This window comes from Pteropus alecto, unplaced genomic scaffold, assembly GCF_000325575.1.
Source record: "Pteropus alecto unplaced genomic scaffold, ASM32557v1 scaffold57, whole genome shotgun sequence".
Taxonomy (NCBI): Eukaryota; Metazoa; Chordata; class Mammalia; order Chiroptera; family Pteropodidae; genus Pteropus; species Pteropus alecto.
In genome coordinates this window covers 7,519,992-7,538,304 of record NW_006442508.1, presented here as the reverse complement: position 1 = coordinate 7,538,304, position 18,313 = coordinate 7,519,992, and the positions used below count along the sequence as shown (strand labels likewise).

General features: G+C 36.9%; 1 protein-coding gene across 5 annotated transcripts in view; it reads right to left on the bottom strand.

The window, feature by feature from the left end:
* DCUN1D4 (defective in cullin neddylation 1 domain containing 4) overlaps window positions 1-18,313 on the bottom strand; it is a 66,521-nt gene that overhangs the window by 22,063 nt on the left and 26,145 nt on the right. For all 5 annotated transcript variants that reach the window (XM_006922492.2, XM_015597607.1, XM_025040268.1 and 2 more), the window contains 4 exons: window positions 16,709-16,823; window positions 13,759-13,850; window positions 7,511-7,581; window positions 4,119-4,210 (listed from right to left, as the gene is read on the bottom strand). In XM_006922492.2, the coding sequence (XP_006922554.2) occupies window positions 4,119-4,210; window positions 7,511-7,581; window positions 13,759-13,850; window positions 16,709-16,823 (370 nt within the window). The remainder of the gene's footprint in view (window positions 1-4,118; window positions 4,211-7,510; window positions 7,582-13,758; window positions 13,851-16,708; window positions 16,824-18,313) is intronic.

Sequence of the window (18,313 nt, the reverse complement as noted above, 5' to 3'; positions counted from 1 at the left end):
TATAAAAGGGTACACAAGAAAGCAGTAAGCGGCACGCTAGGAGGCAGGAGAGGGAGCATGGCTTACTTTGCATTCAGCACTCTTCTGTATCATTTGACTTATTACTATGTATATAAACAATAATATTTTATGAATAATAATATGGGGGAGGGTCAAAGAGGAGAGAATGCTAACATCAAAACATAAGGTAGAGGTCCCTGTTCTTCACTGAAAAGGAGGGCTAAGGCCCAAAAACAAAGGATACTGGCCAAATTTTGGCTAGTTTAGTTTAGCCCTGCCCAATGAGAGAAGCAGAGCAGCTGTTTGTTTCAATGGATTCAAGGGCACGAACCACTCATTTAGGTAACTGCTACATGCTAAAAGGAAATAACATAGCTGGAAGTCTTTTTGAGCTGCAAGGCAAAATGTCGGGTTCTGCAGCATGTCTGGGAGCGAGTCCAGCCACCTTGGCAAAGGGCGTTTGAAAGATGCTCAGAGATCTCATCTGGAGTATAAAGCACGAAATGCCCAAAGTAAAATTTTCACTTCATGTATCTATTAAGTATAGTTGCATGGGTTAGAGATGATACTGTCAATAAAGAATTCAATCTGCTCTAAAAGAGGCTTTGTCCTGCAGAGCCTCCAAACTAACCCCCACTAGGGAGAAGCCATTGAGCCATGCTGTGTGGACCACAGGTTGCCATCTAGTGGCCACTCAATAAGGTCATCTGCAGAGGTGACTCAGTTCTACAAAGGGCCTAGAAACAGGCTTAGGAAGTTTAAGCAATCAGCCTGAGAATTTTCAGAAAGAAGCCATATTTTCAATCTGTTTTGCCCTGCTTTTCTTTGTACCATGTATAAGAAAACTCACTGAAATTGTAGTGTTAACAGTGCCACACTGCTATGGAGCATCATCTGCCTAAACAAAAATAGACACATATCATGGAATCAGTTCTTATTTGCGTTTTGCTATCACGAAACCCATTTGGAAGCAACAGAAATCAAGACAATAATCCTCAAAGTTTATAAAATCAAAGGTAGTTCTTCCCCCTTACCCAGAAAAGGCTTTCGCCCCTTCACCTTAGGCAGACTAAAGGTATTTTCCCAGCCCATCGTCAGTTCTATGCAAAATTAGCTACAACTCTAACATATTTTACTATTTTATTTAACTTAAACATCCCTATAAAGCTTAATTCATCAGAAGTAACCTTAAAACCACATGTTGAAACACGCAATAAATAAAACAAGAGCTGTGCCTTCTCTGACTGAGAATGACCTAGAGAGCTTGGGGACAGCCATTACCTATCAGCTACTGTCAGTTCTTCAGACGTTCTCACAAAACTGGGCTCTGGAGAGACCACGCCTGCAACTCCTCTAGACAGGGTAAGATTGATTTCTGAGTGCCCAAATGTACACCACATTTTATCACTTCTCCTTCCTGGTTTTAGAAATGCTACCACAGACACTCAGGAAGTGGTCAAACTGATTCAAAACTCTGGTTTCAAAACCAATGGGCTTCCTATTTCTAGCACACTCTCACTCTATAGTAACAATTTTAAAAAACCTAGCATTTTAACCCAATCTACTAGTATATATAAATACGAGTTTTGTTATATACACTTTAAATCCAGTTTGAGTCCAAAACAGTTCGGTGGACAGGTTTAATGAAACCAAAAGGGAGCAAAAAATAAAAAGAATCCAAAATAGAAGACAAAACAGATCATTCAAAAATGGACTACTTTCTATCTTTAGCATATAAATGATGGACCTGAGTTTTCTTATTTACTGGGTGCACATACGTTACCAATAACAGTACTTACTTAGTTAATACAAGTAGCATAAAGAGAAGTGATCCTATTATTTCTGGATCTTTTGCCTGCATTGCTTCCAAGCCCTGGCCCTGAATGGACTTTGTCTTATTCATGGGTTTTGTTTCCCCAGGACCTAGAACACTGTGCTTGGCACATCACTGCCATTCAAATATTTGCTAAACAAATGACAAATCTAGGGGGACTGGGGGCGGGGGAGGGGGGATGGAGGTGCTTAAACCATGAAATTGGTCGATTTCTGAATTACAAAGAACCTTACAGATATTCTGAGTAATTATCTCTACCTCACTGATGACAAAACCAGTCTCAGAGATTCTCAAAAGAAAGAAGATTCCTCAATGACTTTACAGTAGATCAGGCTTGTTATTGCACCCTAAATTGCAAGGACCAAGTGCCAGCATTCTATAGGAAACTACCTGCCACCTGTGTCACATAAACTGGCAAGCAGAGTTCCCAACGATGAGCCTGCGGTGTGTCCCCCACACCCCAAATCCAAACATACATGCAGATTTCATCTAGGAAACTGCTTATTTCGCTTCCCAGGTGGCGAGGCCCTCAAATCACGCAGGCAAGGCCTGGCATCGTGTAACATTCTCTCATAACGACAAATGTAAAAAAACAATCTAGAACTATACAAAAATGAATATTATACTATCTTAAGGCAATTGAAAATATGCCTGAAAAAATGTTGATGGTGCCTCCTCTGAGGCCTTGAATAAAATCTTGATAGGGCCATGCAGTCATCATTACAAGGACACTTAAAAAAAAGAGTAGCTACCGTGTACTCTATTCGGAATAAAGGCAGTGAGGAAAAAATGAAAGAGTTAAATGGCTTAAAGTCATGCGATGTTTACCAACACAACACAATTTAAAGAGATTTCAGAGACTTAACCCTAAATTCCAAAGCAAACTAACGGAAAAGTTTATTTTGTAAAAGGGTGATTTGGCTTTTACCTAAAACTCATTTGCCATCAGACAATAGTTGTACAGGAAGAATCAGAAGTTTTGGGTTTTCTTCTCATCTCTTTCACTTACTTTCACAAATCATGTATCCTCTCTGAGCCTCAGTTCCCTCATTTGTAAAATACACAAGGATCAAGCCCGATCTGTCTAGGTAGCCATGAGGCTCAAACGGGAAAATACTGAGAAGGCTTCATAAACTACTAAGGCCCGAAGCAAATAGAGCATTATCATCAATAACAACTGGACAATGATACTTAAAGTTGATAAATTCCAAAATTATTAAAATAAAACCATAAAACCATTTCAACTCTGATTTTAAACTAATAAAAATCGAAGTCTATTATTCCTAGTAAAAGTGAAAAGAAAAAGAGAAGTCATTCCAAGTACTATAGATCAAAGTTACTATGTTGAGAATTAGCACATGTTCCAGTACTATCTGAAATGTTTAGTCATCTATCTCAACCATATCCTTCAACATACAATGTAGAATAACAATTTGTTTTCTTGAATGAAACTCTTAGCAAACACACATACACACAAGCACAAAGTAAACACATAAAACCACTGTTTTTTTTCTTATTCTGTGCCAGGTAACACCAACAGAATCTTTATTATTACTATCTTTTAATCACTAGAGTAATAAAGTTCCGATTTTGCCTCAAACTAAAATAATATATAAAATAGAAGATATCATCATTTGCACTTATAAGTTATACTTTACTCAATTTTTTCCCACTAATTGTAAACCAGATACTTATAAGCCTTTGCTTTTTGAGCTCTAAGCCCAGGAGGATACTACCCTAGGATACTAGACGCAGGTGGCTACTGAGTAGTTGAAATGCAGCTAATACAAATTGAGATGTACCGTAAATGTAAAATATGCATCAGATTTTGAGGACTTAATATGAAAAAGGAGTGTAAAATAGTTCACTGATTTTATTAACTATTGATTATATGCTGCAATAATAGTATTTTGAGTTAAATAAAATATATTAAAATTAATTTTACCTGCTTCTTTTTACTTTTTTTAATGTGGCTACTAGAAAATTTTAAATTACTTATGTGGCTCACATATGAGAAAAGGTTGGTCTATTTCTATTGGGCAGAGCTGCTCGAGAAGAATATTAAAATATTATATAAAAATTTTAATTGCTAAAATTCAACCATAATAGTCCTACCCTCCTCATCATATAAAAACGGGCCTTGGTCTTTACACCCACGGCCACAGGCGAAGTCTGCCCAGATCCCTGGCCTTCCTCCAGTTACCCAATCCAGTCTCACTGAGATCTCAGGGAGAAGGCAGCCAGCTCGGGAGAGGGACCCCACCAGAGCAGCCTCTGGACTTACTGTAGAGAAGTCATTCCTTTTAACCATTCCTGCAGAGTAAAATAACCCATATTTTGTGCATCCAATTTCCAAGCTAGGACAAGCATAACTACCTGTTTGAAAAAAAAAAAAAGAAAGTCTGATCAAATCACAAGGACAAATCTCAGCAATTAAGTACATTAACATCTTGCCAAATACTTCTGTTCATGGTAGTTTAGTCACTGAAATATGAACAAGATAACTTCAAAAATGAATCCTAGTTTGGTGAACATTTAGAAGTTTGATAATTCAGTCTGCTGACAACAGCTTGGAGAAACATGAACTCTCACGATGCACGATGGTGGAAGTATAAAGCATATCAAGTATATTAACCTCTCCAGAGGGTAATTTTGCAGTATCTATCAAAATTAAAACCAGTTCTTGATGTGGCAATTCCACCTATGGAAAATTATATCTATATCTTATAGATATACCTGCACATGTACGCAAAGATGTATATTCAACATTTACTTCAATGTTATTAACAGCAAAAGACTGAAAGCAAACGCATGTCTATTAGTAAGGGACTAGTTAAATACTTCTTTGCTAAATAGAGTGCATACAGAGGAATACTATGCCACTATTAAGACAAATAAAGTAGAGCTATTGGTACAAATAGGAAACGTTCTCCAACAGCTCCTCAAGGAAAAGAGCAAGGTGCAGAACGAAGTGTTAAAAAATAAAAAGGTGTGTTGTGGGTCATAGATAGTGGCGCTGTATCATTATTGCATTAATGTTTATAAATTCAACTATACACACGGGGGGAATTTTACTCTAAAGTAGCCCGACACCTCACTTTAGTGTTGTGCCTGGAATGAGCACAGGAGGAGTGGCCCCATCGCTCCCCACTGGGCGCCAAACAAAAAAATCAAAATGGCTGTGCTATGATAGAAGGATTATGTAAACTTCTTCTCTATTTAAAATTTCCTTTCACCAAGTATCAATTAAATCGGTACATATCAATTTTTAAAGTCACCAGGTGTATTAGATTTTAAAAACCTAGATTACTAGGTAGATTACAAGGACTATATTAAACCAATGTTTCTACATATACACATCATCATAAAATATGACTGTGAACTAGGTTAAAAATGGTGACTTAAGAGACCAGTGGGCTACTCAGAAGAATTTCCCAAAAAGAGGTTAAATGTTCTTCAAAATAGTCACACATTACTGGATTTTCTCCTCATCTCTCAGCTTTTCTTGGAATTCTGACTCCTGTATATTCATTTATCTAGAAGAACTAACTCGCATTTTGTAATTCAAACTTGGTATGTTCTCAAACAATGTCTATACTCAATCCTCTATTAGAAAAATTTAAAATTCCACAAATACTTGTTAAGCTAAAAAAATGGTAAAGGCATAAGAACACAAACACAACTATGTTTTATAAGAACAATGTCTATACTGCCAAAGCAGATATTCACAATGGGTATTTCTTTACACAAAACAGACCTTTTTTATGATAGCTAATAAGGAAGCTAATTACTTAAAAGGATTTTGCCACTACCTCAGTAAATGAAAGTAGGCTTGAATTTTACAAGCCTGCTTAAATTTCATAAGCTATAAATATCAGGCAAGGTAAGAGTTTTAAATACTTTAAAGGTCTTACTTATCAATGAAGACAGGCTTTTAGAAACTATTTTGCCACTTGTTTTTCAAATGTTAACATTTCTGAAATTGGGATGTATCCACAATTAATGGCATATTAGATTTTATTTACAACCTATTTTTCCTTGGTGATGACACAAAATACTACAACTTCCATTAGTGGCATCTTAGAATTGAAGTATAGTGATAAATACTTTAAAATAATATTCTAAATATTTAGTCTTTAAACTGTGTGATTCAACCTTTCAAGACTATTTCTATTTCTACAAAAATGGAGAGCTAAAGGACTCATAACTGCCCCCAAAAGGCTTAATAGTAGCAGCTCTCTCCTATTAAGTACTGGTGTTTGGGGGTGAGGAACTCTGAAGAGCTGACCCCCTCCTTTTTTTTGGTAGAATCAACATCAGTACTCCCTCCCACCCTGACAGGCCTTTCCACCTCTGAAAGTAAATGCTCAATGAATCCTCCTCATGCCTGACCCTGGCTTCTCCATCTCCTGCTCACCTTTGGCACTGCTTTTGGCCCTACTGCCCACCCCTGGGATCGTCTGTGGATTACTGTTCTCCGGGTGAAATCTCTGGATCCCCTCTTGGGCCCAGTTCACTTATACTGTTCAGAAAACACCGGCTCCCATGGGAACACCTCCTTCTTAAGGTCAGCAAAATGTTTTCTATGTCTACGACTAGGCTGTGGACCAGAACAGGCAAAATACTGCTGATCCAGTTGTCCCCAGACCTTTATACCAAGTTGAAAAATTTATCAAGATACCTGAACTAAAGCACATTAAAAGTAAAAATACAGGACAAAAATCCATGAAATAAGTCAAAAGACATTCCAAAGGCTCTTTAGAAAATTTAAAGTGTTACTAAGGGGAAGTGGCAGGAGACAGAGGCATAGAAATGGTAAGCAGAAAAAAAGTTTTAATAAAAAAGTGTGAAGTCTCAATTCCTAGTTTTCCTTAAGAGCATGACATAAGTTCATGAACACTAGATATGTTGCAAACATTCTGAATAAAGGCAATGATCTCTTGAGATCTCTTCTAGATCATAAATTCATTAGGATCCAAGACATATTTGTTAAATTGGAGGCTAATGTAATATTAAACTACACAGTTAATGATCCAAGGTATTTGTATGAGCATAATTTTTCATTTTAGTGTAAGAGAGAAGATGTGAAAACAGGAAAAAATATTCAGCAATAACATGGTGATAAGAATTAGGCAAAAATAATTAACCATATAAAATAACTTCTAATTAAATGTTTTAAGGTAAGTACTTAGGGCCTTTACACTAAAAAGCAATCACTTTTTGAGCTAAATTCAAATGGAAGTGAAAGAACTGTGAAAAATTGTTGATAATTATGACCTATCAAAACCCTTATGAATTATTATTTAAGGTCTGGAATAAATTCTACATTAGGCTAGAATAACTACGGAGTGAGACAAAGGGACACAATGCTGTACTCCAGTTGATCTATCATTGCAGATATACATGCCTACCTCATATTTTAAAAAAATCTAGCTTAATTACATTATTATTGTATCTTTTAGATACAAGAAATTAAAGAAAAAAATGACGTTATATCATACCAATTACAAAAAAATTGTTTTGCTTGCAAATCAAATTAGAATTAGAACTTATTTCTTAGATTGCCTCATAAGAACTAGCACACCATTACTTCTTTATTGTTGCTTTATTTGTCAAGGGACAAAAAAATAAATAAAATAATCAACCGATTTCACCCAACTCGTAAGTCAGACTTACATTTTCTGGTTCAACACCAATGTCTTCACAAAATTTCTCCATTCCCTCAGGACCTACAACATCATCAGTACCTGCAATGAAATGCAATCTTACATATATTAAATCTAACCACATACAATATTACTACTGTAGTAGCATTGTCAAAGTATCTATTATTACAGTAAACTAAAATTAAGTAACACTTAAGGGCCATAACTCCTTTCTGAAGAAAATCACCAAGCATAAATTTACAAATATTCTGGAATTTCAGTTACATCTTTAAAGGATTCTGCTCTGCACAAGCATTTAACTCAACTTATCTCTATGTGTGTATGTGTATGTGTATACATATATATTAATTTATGTCTAAAAATAAGGCTACCTGAGTTCAATTCCTGCTCTTTATTAAAGCAGCTTACAGCTCTATTCTTATTTTGTTAATAATTTCAATATGTACAATAATTTTTGGAAACATAGCAAAGAATCACATATTCTTTATAAAATTAATTGAGCAAATAACATAATTGTTTTTACACAGAAAAACAATCAAGTAGTCCTTTTGTTCTTGATAAGGCAATGAAGCTCTTTCTTTAGCTCCGTTTCTTCCTGAAAGAACTGTCCACATGTTCTATCTCTACTACATTCTTCATTCATTCTTCAACCACTGCAATTTGGTTTCTGTTTGTCTCTCCACTGAAACTCTTCTTGTCAAGGTTAATAACCCTAATTACCAAATCTAATGGACACAGTCTATCTTTATTTTATTTGACATCTCTGTGATATCTGAAAATCCGAAGCAGTTCTTTCTTGCCAAAACTTGTCTACTCCATGGCTTCAGGAAGTGCCCTGTCTCATCTGGTTTTCCCTGACTTCTCTTCTTCTAGCTTCTTTACGGGTTCCTTTGCTTCTCCCAATTTGTTCATTTTAATATATGGAGTTCCATCCTTAACCCTCTTCCGGGCCTTTCTATACACTCTCCCTAGGAAATTTCAACCAAATTTGAGGTTTCATGTACTACCCAGATATTCTTCTAGCCCAAACTTTCCCCCTTACTTTTGAACTGCCTATCACATCACCGTCTGGCTACGCTACCTCCTCTTTAACTGCCACAATTAAACTCATCTTTTGCCCCAAAGCTACTCCTCCTGCATTTCACATTTTACCTGTATTCTCTCAATTGGTGACACCACCAGAAATAGAAACCTGGAAGTCAACCTGGATTTCTCCCTTCTCCTACATTCCTTACATCTAATCAGTTATCAAGAGTGCTGCCAATTTTTCCTTCCAAATATTTCATAATCGCACCTATCCTGCGCTGACCTATTCAAGCTTTATTCGCTCACTTCAATTACTGCTGCAGTCTCAGGATCTCCTTAATTCCAGAGCCTTGGCCCCTCTGACCCATCCTGCACATAGTCACCCTAGCATATGCTCCTTCAATGGCTCCCCACTACCTAAAGTCCAAAGTCTTTGCATAGCAAATAAACTACCCTATGATCTAGTGCCTCTCTACCTCTTCAGCATCCTATCTTTCCATTAAGCATCTTAGAAATAAATGAATCAATAAATTTCTCAATGAATAAAAATTAAGATCCAGAAACATTTACACAGCTTTGTTCTACACACACTTCCTGACACACATCCAACACCATACTACTTTTTGTGGCTTCAGCTTATCTTCCTCTCTCTTTCTCCATCTTACCTGGGTAACTCCTTCAATCGCTAAAGACAAAATCAGACAGGTAGCCTTCCCAATCTCCCCACCCCCACCAGCAGAGGCTGGGTCAGGCAGTCCTCTGTGACCCCATGCAATGCTAGGAAAAATAAACCACAATAAATATATATAGTGGTTGTCCTCAACAGAGGATGAATATTAAAATCACCTGGAGCACTTATTGGAAAGTCTTGTCACTTCTCTGCTTTAAATCTTGGTCTCCCTCTAAACTAATTTCCAAAACAATCACAAATAAGAATAGTGAGAGTAGCCATCTTTATCTCATTCTTGACTTAAATGGGAATACATTTATCATTTTATCATTTGATATGTTGCTGGCTTTTGGGTTTGAGAACGGATATACCCATGTATGTGTGTACTCAAGTATATTAATACACAAATATTAATAATTCGCATGGTAAATGTTCAAACGGAGAAAAGTCCAAGTAAAATACAGTAAAAAGAGCAAGTATGCCTTCTCCCTTTCCTTACCAATTAGGCGTGTGTCCTCCCGGACCTTTCTGCTATGTATTTATATATATGCAAATACACAACTAAGTGCAGTTTAAATTTCTTTATCTACAAACATAGGTTCATGCTATATCTACAAATTGTACACCTCGCTTTTTTCACTAAATATGTCTGATAATCGTTCTGTGAGAGTACACATACATCTACTTTGTTCTTGTTAGCTGACACATTTTACTTGGTTGTATGTAAAAATATATGTGTATGTGTTCATCATTCCACTACTGTATTTAGGCAACAAGATTAAAGAATACTTATTCTCATAAGGAAATAACCATCTACTCCTATTTTGCTAAGAGGTTTTGTTTTTAGGTAAAGATACCTTTTTGGTTATCTACTAATAGGACTTACTGGAGGTGGCGGCACAGGGCTGAACAAAAACTTACCTTATAATTCCCTTTTTTCCCATTCTTCCTGATTTAAAAAAGCTCTTTCACTATAACCTGTTCTTGAGCCTAGCTAGCCACCTACATTTTGCATGCCTGTGCACTAGGCCTGGGTGTCTCCCAGCTTGCTCTCTCACTCTTGCACCCTCCATCCTGGTGACTGCCTCCTCTATCAATACTCATTACAAAGACGATGCTTCATGATTTATTTGTCTACTTGCCACACTACAAAATGAGCGCAGCACTTCTGTTGACTGCACCCCAGAGCCTGACATGGAGCAAGCCCTCACAGGTTTGTTGATGTACACTGTGCAGTGGCATATTAAAATTATCCATTCTTTTTCCTTTTTTTATATTTTATGCAATGCCATTATTGTATTAATTGTATACACTTGTATCTGTGTTTTAAAAGAGCAAGTTTTAACAGTATTATCTGCAATGGCATGACTCTACTAAAAGTAATTATTTTATCCTAAAAACATTAAAATGTAACTTGTCAATCAACATTATTTAAAAGCTACTCATAATCCTGCTATTTAAACTTTTTCTTTTGTTTCCTTATCTTTCCACACACAACTTTAGATCTAGTTGCAATCACATTGTTCACTAGGATCATGGTTGTATTTACACTAATTTATCAATTAAACTGTAGAACGGAACAATCTTAATTCTAACAAATATGCCACTGGGTTAGAAGTGGGATTTGAGGAAGATAGTTTAAGAAAACATTAAATCTAAAATAATAAGCTATGTAATGCCCTGGTGACAAGATTCTGGAGACACACTTGGAAGGCAGATACACTGACAATAATCTAGAAAAAAGTGGTCCTCTCACTTTCCCTGCCATTTTCAGCAGGGTCTCCTAACTAGATATATTTAACCTTTCTCACAATGGATAAAGTTCTCATAATTACACCATGCTGTGTCACTGAGGCAAATGGGCACCTCCCCGCCGCCCGTCTCCTTTTGTAGCTTTTAACATCTCTTCCTTTGCTGACTTTGTCATTTAGCACCTGTTCCTGGTCCCTAATCTCATTTTGGTGAACCAAAAACCAATTCTGCTATAGAACTTACTCCGTAATAAAGACTAAGGACCTCTAGTCAGGACTGGTGCAGCTTCCACATCCTGCCCATGTCAGCTTTAGCATAACTCTGCAATCACTGTCAGCACGTGTGTATACTTGGCTTAATTCCTTATTTTTAGATATGCTCCCAGAAGATATAAGTTATTAGATAAATTATTTATGCAAAACTGGTTATTTTCATTCTAATAAAAAGAAATGGGATTCTAGCTTCACATAGAGTTCTAAATAATAGCTCCCACCTCCCCCCGCCCCCCATCCATCCTTCCTAAGGTCACGGAGAACTAAAGTACTAAAATACAAAAGACAGTAAACCTATAACCACAGAGAATAGGAGGCAGAACCCCAGTGGAGTGGCTCTCATTTATTAAATTCCTGAGAATCAGATATGAGTCGATAGGGATTTTAAAAAGTGAGAAGGCTACATCCTAAAATGTGCAAACCAAGGCTGAGTTAACTGGCCAAGCAGAAGCTGGAGGAGCCGGGCTCAGGCCGCAGGAGCCATGGAAAGCAGACAGCAGGGTGAGGAGTGGAACTGAGAACTCTGCAAAGAACTAAAGGTCCATACACATGAAACAACTGCACCACCAAGGCACGTCACCCCTCCACTCCACACCGGGTTAAAGTGCAAGGAATGGCCTCAGCCTGCTCTCACAGACTCAATCTATAGCACAACCCGTCAGTCATCCTTGAATAATACTGGTCTATGGTTTTTATTCATGTGGTTGGTATATTAATAGTGAAGCAGGTGCTACTTAGGGCTTTTAATTATTCCCAATTTCAAACCATTTTCCCTACTGATAAGATATAAGAAAAGAAAAAAAAGGGGGAGGGATGTAAAAATAGGGATAGCCACATCCACAGAAACTTCTTAGGGATGATCTATAAGGAACCATCCAGCAGGATCTCAAGGAACCTAAAGAATGTGGCTTAAACTTTATCTCAAATGTCATCTTTGTGAGCCAGAGAAAAGAAAACAAGAGGGAAAGTTGTAGCCTGCTCTCTCTTTAAAGAAAACAAACTGTGGCTTATACTATGGAAAAATTGTTATTTGCTTGTAAAGAAAGACAAAAAAACACGAAAAAAATCAAAATAGCTGTGCTACAATGGTGGGATTAAGTGTACTTTTTTTTCTGTTTAAAATTTACTTTTTAGAATACATTTCATACCAATAAATGTGACCAATAAAAGAACGTAAAAGAGCTTCATAGTCAAAGTAATACAAATATGAGAAAACTCTTCATTCCTTCGGCACCCATGTATCAAACACTTGGAAAAGTGCCGACCACTTTTACTAGGGATACAAAACATCTTCAAGAGATTTGTGTTCTTATGACATAAATGCAAAAACAGATAAATTCTAATACTATGTAAGTGTCTGTACTAGTGTCCACGCCCTGCAAACAAAGTCCAATTCAAACAACTTCAAGTAAGGAAGGAGAATTCACAAGAAAGATATTAGGGTGGCTCACAAAAATCCAAAGAACTACCAGAATCGGGATCACATCCTTTCAAGTCCAGCACCGGAAGAGAAAGATGCTCTTCTCCCAGCTTCAATCTGATAATCCCAGGAGATTTTTTCTAATTGGCCTGGACTGGGTTACCTGTCAGACCCCTGGAACAACCACTGTGACCAAAGGTACAGGCTCTTACCAGAAAAAGGGGTGGAGGGAAATGGCAAGATCAGGCCATGGGAGGAATCCTCACTCTGACACCCAATAAAAGGGTATCAGAACTGATGAAGAACACTGTCCCAGGGAAGTACAAAGAAGGCTAGTAAATTAATTAAGGGAATTTAAAGATGTACAAGAGCTTGTCAGATGAAAAAATGGAGAAAAGCACTCCAGGCAAAGGGATGGCAGGCATTAGCGGTCTTTCATCCTGTAGGTAGCAGAGATTTTTTAGTGGGGGTGGGGGTGAATTAATGACAGGAAAATTGTTTTGAAGGTTGCTGGCATAGTCAAGTTGACAAGAAATAAGGTAAGGAACAGGAAAAGTAAAGCAACCTTCAGTGCAAACTTGTCTGAAATTTTTTCTTTTTCTCTTTTTTACACCATACACAGTCACAATAACAAACCCTGTATTTCAGTATTAAATTATGCAACCAATTATAAGTTGAAAAAACAGGACTGAATTTAACACATTTAAGTGACAAAACGAGCATTTTCTGCCAAATGATCTTTCAAAATAGAGATAATTAATATAAGAAATTCCATTGCACTACATCAAAGGTTCAAAGCACCGAAGCTTATTTTAACTTCAATGCGTAAACCAAATAATCATCCATTACCAACATTCTAAATAGGTTTCCTAGCAATCCAAAGTACTTCTCTCAAATGCATTTCATCTTTTTCAGTTCCTTTCTAGTGTTCTGAATTCTTTGGCTTAGCCGCTGGCTAAAAATAGGACATTTGGTGATTTGTTTCAACTGTATTCCTCCCTCAAACAGGGACACACAAACCAGATTAGAAAAGTACAAATTTTTTAATTCCTTAATGTTCTCTAAGGTAGTCCTTATTTTCATGAGGATTGGTCTTAGATGATATAAACGATACATACCTGCATATTCATAGAACCACTCTAAGCACCTCTTACTTGAAAAGGCTTCTTCTTCAGTCTTTATTCTAGTTGAATCATATTTTCTATACATGCTAGAAATTGAGAAAGCAGTTTTAAGTTATTTAAAGATACTGAGTTATTTTTAAGTAGCTGATAGATTCTATTCATTTATCCAAACCAGACATCAATTCAATCAGTATTTCAAGTACATTTTAGATATTTTACTCCCTGTTTTTAGAAACTTCAACTTTTATAACTACAGTTTTAAACAGTCATACCCAATACAGAACTAAATGGTAAGCACTTCATACAGGTTTTTCTCTGATTAACAAAGAATCAGTAAGAACTGACTAGAATAGGTATTTGATAGATTCCCTCTACTTCACTAGCCAGAACTATCTACAGAATAATAGTGAGCTACAGCAAGAAATGTCTACGATGTTTTCTTCAATTGATGACCCTAGAACTCACTCATGTCTCCACATTAAATTCTCCTGACTTCTGTGTCTTATGAGTCTGGCTGGGCACAGAGCACAGTCAAAGGAAGAATCTGTCAATATTAGATACCTCAAGGGAACATTAAGAAAATAAAAAGAAATGTCAAACTGTGCCCAAGCCTCCAGAAAAAAAATCAGGTGTAAGGTTGATGAGATAAAAGTCCCTTGGGTGGCTTCTTGATTAGTATAACCTTAAAAACCTCAGGAGAGAGAAGTATAGAGAAACCCTGGCTTTTGCCATTCTCTTATAATTCCCTCGTGTTGTGGACATGGCCAGCCTAAACTGGAGAACTGAATCAAGAAGCACAGCAACCTCCTCCTGCAACACTCTGCCCATCCGCAGGAATTCCTTACTTCATAACGACCTGGGGTTGAAGACTGAGATATTCTTTACTTGGGGAGGCAGGAGGAGGCAGAATCTTTAAAATAGTGATTTGGACAGAAAAATTATGAGTATATACTTTTCTTATCCCTTATTTATCTATAAATTGCCTAAATAGTTATAAACACTTATGAATATAGTTTTTATTTACATAGTACATTAAAAAAATCATACATAAAATTCTTTTTAATGTGCATTGATTCACCACCTAGGCATTCACCAGAATATTGGTATATACCTCTAATTAGAGATTCTGAGTTTAAATACCAAAAAAAGAACATGGGTGTGAAGATACTGAAATTGCGATCCACCCGTTTTATACTTCTTCTATAAAAGGTAGCTATACTACCTGGAAACAGAGGTGGATACTGGCCAAGGATTCAGAGAGATACATTCCAATCCTGGGCCTCGACATTCCTGAGCTCAAAGTCTGTAACCGGTCAATAATCTGGAGACCTATATATGACACTGTAATGTTTGAATTGCTTAAACATACTCTCCATAAAAAGGGAAAATGGAATACTATTCAGCAAATAAAAGAAAAATAATATCGACAGATGCTATTACATGAATGAACCTCAAAAACAGTAAGCTAAGTGAGAGCAGCAAGACACAAAAAATCATTTATATAAAATGTCCAGAAAAAGCAGATCTGTAGAGAAAGAAAGTAGGTTCGTGGGTGCCTGGGGCTGGGGGTGGGACAGGGAGTGACCAAATGGGCATCAGGGGTCTAACAGGGGTGATGGAAATCTTCTAAAACTGGTTCGTAGTGATGGTTGCACAATTTAGTAAAAAATCACTGAATTTATACATTTAAAATGAATGAACAATATAGTATATAAATAAAGTTGTTGTTGTTTTTTTTTAAAAAAAAAAAAAAGACCAAGAATGAAACTCAGATAATGCGATAGCTCCTTCTCCCTTGGGTGACCACAGAAATGCTATCGTAAGAGTACCTCACACCCTCCTGCAACTCAGTCACCAGTTTTTCAACTGGCTTTATCATACTAAATTATACTGGACTACGGTGAAAAAAATAATAAGGACTTTATATAGTCATAAAATGTTACGTGATTAGTAGAATTTAACAATTCCCCCATTATCACATCAACACCAAGGAAGTATAACAAGTGACCTGGCTTCATAAAGCTGAAAATCACTGGTCTAAATCACCTCTGTCTTCTTTTAGTTAACAGTTTCTACTCTTTTGGGATATGAATAGTGACATTATTTTCACATTTTCGGAGTCCACCTCTCTTTCTCTCCAACTGAGTTGTAGCATATTAAATATCACGGCAAGAAAGACAGAAAAATCTCATCTTGATTTACAGATGTTAAAGTTGAGGCCCATTAGAAAAGTGACCTACAGAGCCAGAATGGAGGGAGACGGAAAAAGAAAGAAAGAATTAAAATTATGATGTTTGTTCATTGTTTTAAAAAAAGAGAAGAAAAACTGACAAAAATCAGGGTGAAACAATAAGGACGCCTAAAATAAACCAGTCTAACAGAGCTTTGGAGTCACCAAAATTAACAGTTCACTTGTCTGAAAGAGAAGTGGTTTAAACAGACTTGTTTTTCATGGTTTCTAGCAAATTCTCACTCTTCTGAGAATAAAGCTCAGCTCGCTAATACTCCAAGCAGGCTTCGAGCATTCGGTACAGGCAGCTCTCTCTAGCCAGGTCCAGGTGCCTTGCAAAGGGAACTATCAGAGATTGCTGTGGCATATTTAGGGAGACTCTCTCAGAGAACAGATACATAACAATGCTGTGGTACTCAACAGGCAGACAGCACGCCCTTGAGAGGAAAGAAAGAAACTCTATACCAGTTTTGGTGGATTGGTGGACTAAAATAAAACTTTAATTTCTGAAAACTCAAATTACCTAATTTGCTTTTATTTTATAAACACACAAAATAAGCGACATGAAGTAATTACACTTTGAAAATTCACCTGGCAGAACCGAAACAAAGTTCCAGTTGGCATTGTACACTTAGATGACCTACTGGATTAGGCAGAAAAGTGCCTCTCTGACACTTATGTCATCAGTTTTGATCTACTGTCTCTGCTCCATACCTATCATGTCTACTTTTCTTGGCAGATAAATCATCTCCAGAGGCAGGTCTTCTCTTTTTCCTGGGCGGCATCACTTTACTAAAGCAGTCCGAAGAACTACAAGACCGCAGACTTCCTACAAAACAGAGTCAAAGGGCACAAGGTTAAGATATACCGCATCACAACATTTGCAAAAAAAATAGCCCCGCCAAATTAGAAACTTTTATGGCTGGTACTGTAAAGGGTTTAGATGTTATCTGTAGATGCTATGGGTGAAAAAAAAAATGGTTTTTAGTTCCTCTTTGAGAAAATGTTATAAAGAAATAATTCTAGCAATGACACAAATAAGTTAATACTTTCCCCCCCCAAACGACACCAGAAATAGTTATCACAACTTCAGTTTACTCTCCAAAAATACTAATATAAATCATCAAAGCTGTCAGCTTCTCCTACATGTCAATGTTCCTTCAAAAGGAATTGCACTGTTATCTCATTAGTGTACTTCACTAGGCAAGGTCAGTTCAACCAGCCACTTTGAGTCTAAAATACATGTAAAAATATCACTCCGAATACTCTTCAGCTTCAAAAATATTTGGTTTGTTTTTTAAACAAACAAACAAACAAACAAACAAACAGAATTTGGTTTATTTTGAGAAGAAGCCTGACATGTTCTTGATCAAAATTTCCATAGTAATTTTTACTTTGTTTCTGCCACTTGAAGAAGATTCTACCACTTTCCGTCACAGTTTTCAGAAGCACACCTTTCATTTGGTAAAAAATATTAAAATGTAATAACAACAGGCAATAACAACATGGAACACTTACTGACACCTTACTGTGAGCTAAGCCCTGTTCTTAACACTTACTTACACGTATTAACTCACTTAACTTCATAATAAGCTTATGAAAAAAACATCATTTTTGCCCATGCGGATGATAAAATGGAGGCAGAAAGGGTTAGGCAAGTGGTAAAATTGGGATTCAAACCCTGACAGTCTTGCTTCGGACTGTCTTAAACCATTATAAGTTATAAGACAATTATAATTAAATTATCCCATTTGGCACAAGTACTATCAGGTATGTCATTCGGTTCCCACAATAACCCTGAATGATAAGCTGTGCAGAGATAATTATCTCTATGTGCAGAGATAATTATCTCTACTCGACAAATGGGAAAAACTAAGGCTTAGGCATTTAACTGACATTCTAAGGTCTCAGAAGTGTTACGTGGTGAATTCTGGACTGCACATCTTTACTCCTTCCACTGGCCTCTTGGTAGAAGAGCCTGAGTCCTCAGTGAGCCAGGAGAGAAGTGCATAGGGGTCCTGGGGTTTGAACGATCTGCGTTCAACGAATGAGTTCCAGCTCTTCACCTAACTATGTGGCTTGGTCAATCACTGACCTATTTTGGGTCTCTGGTGCATAATTTGAAAAATGAGAACTGTGGTATCTAGCTCTCAGGAGTTTTACGAGTGAAAAACATCAATTCAATAGGTGCTTAGGTGCCAAGCATTATGTGTAGATAGATGTCAGAGACAATAAAGAAATTGGTCCTGAGTGACATAACGGACGTATGCCTGTGGTGCTCAGGCTAGACCTCAGCACTCACTGGATCTTCATAATAAC